General features: G+C 52.5%; 2 protein-coding genes across 3 annotated transcripts in view; both read left to right on the top strand.

Annotated features, from left to right (window-relative positions):
* Positions 1-360: 360 nt before the first annotated feature.
* On the top strand, positions 361-2,289 carry GUK1 (guanylate kinase 1; the record flags this gene model as incomplete). The annotated part of the gene is made up of 4 exons (XM_042817437.1): positions 361-510; positions 1,218-1,302; positions 1,621-1,706; positions 2,111-2,289. Coding segments are annotated over 4 exons (357 nt in total), but the record flags the coding sequence as incomplete, so codon positions are not given.
* Positions 2,290-2,748: 459 nt separating this feature from the next.
* The window catches only part of GJC2 (gap junction protein gamma 2), a 31,806-nt gene continuing 30,479 nt past the window's right edge, over positions 2,749-4,075 (top strand). For both annotated transcript variants that reach the window (XM_042816715.1, XM_042816714.1), the window contains exons 1-2: positions 2,749-2,837; positions 3,807-4,026. The gene's annotated coding sequence lies outside the window, so the exon portion shown is untranslated. The remainder of the gene's footprint in view (positions 2,838-3,806; positions 4,027-4,075) is intronic.

Genomic DNA, 4,075 nt, shown 5'->3' on the forward strand with positions numbered 1-4,075 from the left:
AGCCTCCTTGGGCAACCTGTGCCAGTGCCTCACCACCCTCTGGGTGAAAAACTTCCTCCTCATATCCAACCCAAACCTCCCCTGTAATGGTTTCAAACCCCTGCCCCATGTCCTGTCACCATCCTCTCCTCGTGGAATAGTCGCATTATCTATTTCCACACCCTCTATCAGGACTTTGTCCTCTGCACTACCCCCAGGATCCCAAAGGACACATAAGGAAAGAGAAGCTGCTTAGCAAGAGCAAAGCAGGCGTTCTTCCCTCCTGCAGCAGTTTGGGTACATGGGAGCCCTATGAGACCTACTGCTGGGGAGTTCCAGACCTCCTTGCTGTGCTGGAGGCTCTGACCCCTCCCTGGTTTATCTGTCCCTAGTAAAGGTGCAGTGCAGGCTGTTCAGGCCAAGAACCAGATCTGCATCCTGGACATTGACATCCAAGGCGTAAAGAACATCAAGAAGACAGACCTGAACCCCATCTACATCTCCGTGCAGCCTCCGTCCATAGACGTCCTGGTGAGCGGCCGCCTTCCTTTGCCGTTAAGCGGTTAGAGGTAATCGGCGTCTTGCTCTGGAGCCATGAGGGTTCCCCCCCTTTTGTTAAGGGAGATACACTCTTAGGGACTGGGGGAGTGGGGAAGAGGTTTCCAAGCACGCTGTTAGCTCTGCCCAGCCTGGGTCCCCGTGATCAATCTGTCCCAGCCCTGTTATTCATGTCTCTCCTGCACGGTTTCCATGTTGTCAGTGTGGTTGCTTGTGCTGGGTTATAAGCTCCAAACACATTACTTGTGCTTACACTGGGAGGTAAGCAGAGTTTGTGATGAGACTTGCTTCCAGTTATTGAAGTTAGACCTAAGGACGCTGTCTCTGCAGCACTGATAAACCTACACCCCTTCCTTCTTGTGTGGTCCTGAAGAGCAGTGATTGCTCTGTGCCTCTGGGAGAAGTGAATCCCTGTCGTGGTTCAGGGAGGAATGTAGGCATGAATATGCAAAGAAGAAGAGACTGGGAACTGGAGCTGTGGATCAGCCATCCACTGCCCAGACTGAGCTTGGGCACAGGTTTGGGCTGGAATTGAGGCCCCCAGCCTTCAGCAGAGTGTTATGTCACTCCCACTGTTGCTGACAGCAGAAGATATCTCTGCTTTGGTGATGGGATGGGGCATTTCCTGCATGCAGCATTTGGGGTATGCATTTCTTTAATGTATTTGTCATTGGGTTTAGGAAAAAAGGCTGCGTGACCGACAGACTGAGACAGAAGAAAGTCTACAGAAGCGTTTGACTGCAGCCCGTGTAGATTTGGAACTTAGTAAGTCTGGGAGTCTTTGAGCAGAGTGCCCAGGGAAAGGGGTGCACTGGGAGTGGAGGACCTGTTTTCTGCACAGACATCTGACTCTTCTTCTCAGAGGAATGCTGGCGGGGTTTGGGCATTAGCTGGGTTTGATCTAAGCATCATGCTGCATCATTTCCCATTGCAATTCCTTCAGGGTGTTTAGCAGAGAAGCGCATAAGCAGTGGCTGAAATGATGATAATAAAATGCTGCAGGAACTCAGGTCGTGCATGAGAGATGACACAGGAAAGGAGAGTGTTCTTCTGTAAGCCCTCTGTCCTTGTCTCCTTCACTAGGTAAAGAGCCTGGCCTCTTTGACTTGGTCATTATTAATGATGATCTAGAAAAAGCCTATTCAGAACTGAAGGAGCAGCTCCTGAAGGTGAGTCCTGGGGTGTTTTGCTGCCTTCTCCCTGGGTAGGCCTGGCTGAGCAGTCAGACCACAGCCAGCCACAGAAGTGTGCCCGCAGCAGATCCAGGTTGAGCTGCTGAATGGTGGTGGGTCTGCGGCCCAGGAGTGGGAAATGGATCCGGCTCAGTCCTGGACTGGTGGCAGAACAGGGGTGCACCTCTGGAGAGCACAGAAGGGGTGTGGTGTTGTGAGGAGCCTCTCAGTCACACCTTGCTGTGTTCCAAGGCCAGTGCTGACATGAGAGCCTCGATGCTATGATGCTGGGGCTTTTCTGTGGGGCTTCTGCTGAGGTGATTTCTTCTGCTCTCCACATCTGTGAAACCAGTGCTTCCCAAAAGTGATGGTGCTCAGTTGTTTTCCTGATCTTTTTGCAGGAAATCCAGAAGGCCCAAGAATCCAGGAAGTCCTGAGCCGAGCCTGCCTGGACGTTTTAACTTGATCACATCATTCCTGAGCCACATCACAGCATTTCATTCCAAGAGACATTCCCTTTAGGCCCATCCTCCTCCCATGTTATTCTAGGATATTTCTATTAAAAGGAAGGAAAACAAAACCTGCTCGTGCTCATGTTTCTGTTGGCCAGCTGCTTGGTGTGTGTGCTCTCCCAGGTTTGTACCTCAGGCAGATAATTGGGAAGCAATAGCACAGCACCTGCTGCTGGGGGCAGAGCTGCCAGCCTGGGCAGGAGCTGCAGCTGCTGGGCAATGTGGGCAGATGGGCACTCATCTTTGCTGGCAGTCAGTGTCACAAGCATTGACCTCCCTTTGCTCCCTCTGCTCTCTTCTGTGGATCTGCTACAACTCCTCTGGGCGTTTCTGATCATCTCTGCCTGCTCTCCTCAGGCTCTGTGCTGTTCTGGGTCTGTTGCTTTCACAGAGCAGCATGTCAGCACAGCCTGACTGCTCTAACCACAGTCCTTGTGAACAGATGGATTTGTTTAATAAGCTGAGAGGGGATGGGAGTAGTTGCAGGATATGATCTATCCACAGATATTTCTTTTTTTTCCTAGGAGAGAAGTACTGTGAGTTCTTCCTTCCCTCTGTTAGTTCGGCAGCAGTGTTGTAATTCAGACATATTTGTACCACTGGACTTTGGATGCAGGTAGATTTTTGGTTATTCTTATAGCTGCAAATGGGAGAAATTTAGAGAAACTGAAGCACCCTTATTGGGTGCTCAAAGTCCAACATGGTTGGTGAGAGCTGGGAACAGGGATGCAGCACAGCTGCTCACAGCCTGGCTGTCCTGGAGCCTCTTGTGGAGCACACAGGCATTTGGGTTTTGATCCTGGAGAGTTGATGAGTCCCTCAGTGTCCTGCAGGTGGTTGCTTCCAGCCATCTCCATAAGGGAACACAGACTGATGTGCAGTGCCAGGCCTGTTTGCACACCATGTCTTAGCAGGGCAGGCTTACACTTCTAACTCCTTAAGGTTTCATCCTCTTTATATCTCATCCTGGTTTACCCAGCTGCCCTGCTCCAGTCCTGCTCATGCCAGGTCTCCTTATGTACTGAACTCATGTTGCGGATGGCAGAAGGCAGAACCAGACCTTGAGCAACCTCTGCAGTACAGAACTTCCTTTTAGGAGGAAGTTTTTCCCCCAGAGGGCGGTGAGGCACTGGCACAGGTTGCCCAAGGAGGCTGTGGATGCCCCATCCCTGCAAGGCATTCAAGGCCAGGCTGGATGTGGCTCTGGGCAGCCTGGGCTGCTGGTTGGCGACCTGCACACAGCAGGGGGTTGGAGCTGGATGAGCACTGTGCTCCTTTTCAACTCAGGCCATTCTGTGATTCTATGAGCCAGACCTTGGGCAGTCCTTGCAGTACCTCACTAATGTTTAGAAACGTAACAGCTGGCAATTATTGTTTGCCTCTCCTGGGGTGTATCTGTCACGGATGAGAGCAAGCTCTTCCTTCTGTTGTCAGGAGTTCCATGCAGCAAGGTTACAAGTTTTCCTTAAGTGACCACAAAAACTCTTCTTGGGAGCATTTTGGGGTCGTACCTAATGCAGAGCATCCTGCTCTCCCCATCGTGGCGCTGAGCATCTCAGTTGCAATGGGGAAATTTCCCCTCTAGGTGGCAGAGATGACAGCAGCAATAACGCAGAGGCCCACGCTGCGAAGCAGCATAACGCGGAGGTGCGCGGCGCTCGCCCCAGTGCCGAGGTCCCCGTCCATCGCGTGGGACCTGCCCAGCTGCCACCAGATGGACGTGCCCAGCAACGTGCCCAGCCGGCCCGACAGCCCCGCGGTGCCCAGAGCTGGGCTGCCAGCCCCGAGCAGAGCCTGCGGGAGAGGTAAGCAGCACCCGGTGATGGGAGGTGACAAAGGCGATGCTGTGCCGGG

Source organism: Centrocercus urophasianus, unplaced genomic scaffold, assembly GCF_019232065.1.
Source record: "Centrocercus urophasianus isolate 14NV4802_14NV808 unplaced genomic scaffold, USGS_Curo_1.0 seq_16, whole genome shotgun sequence".
Taxonomy (NCBI): domain Eukaryota; kingdom Metazoa; phylum Chordata; class Aves; order Galliformes; family Phasianidae; genus Centrocercus; species Centrocercus urophasianus.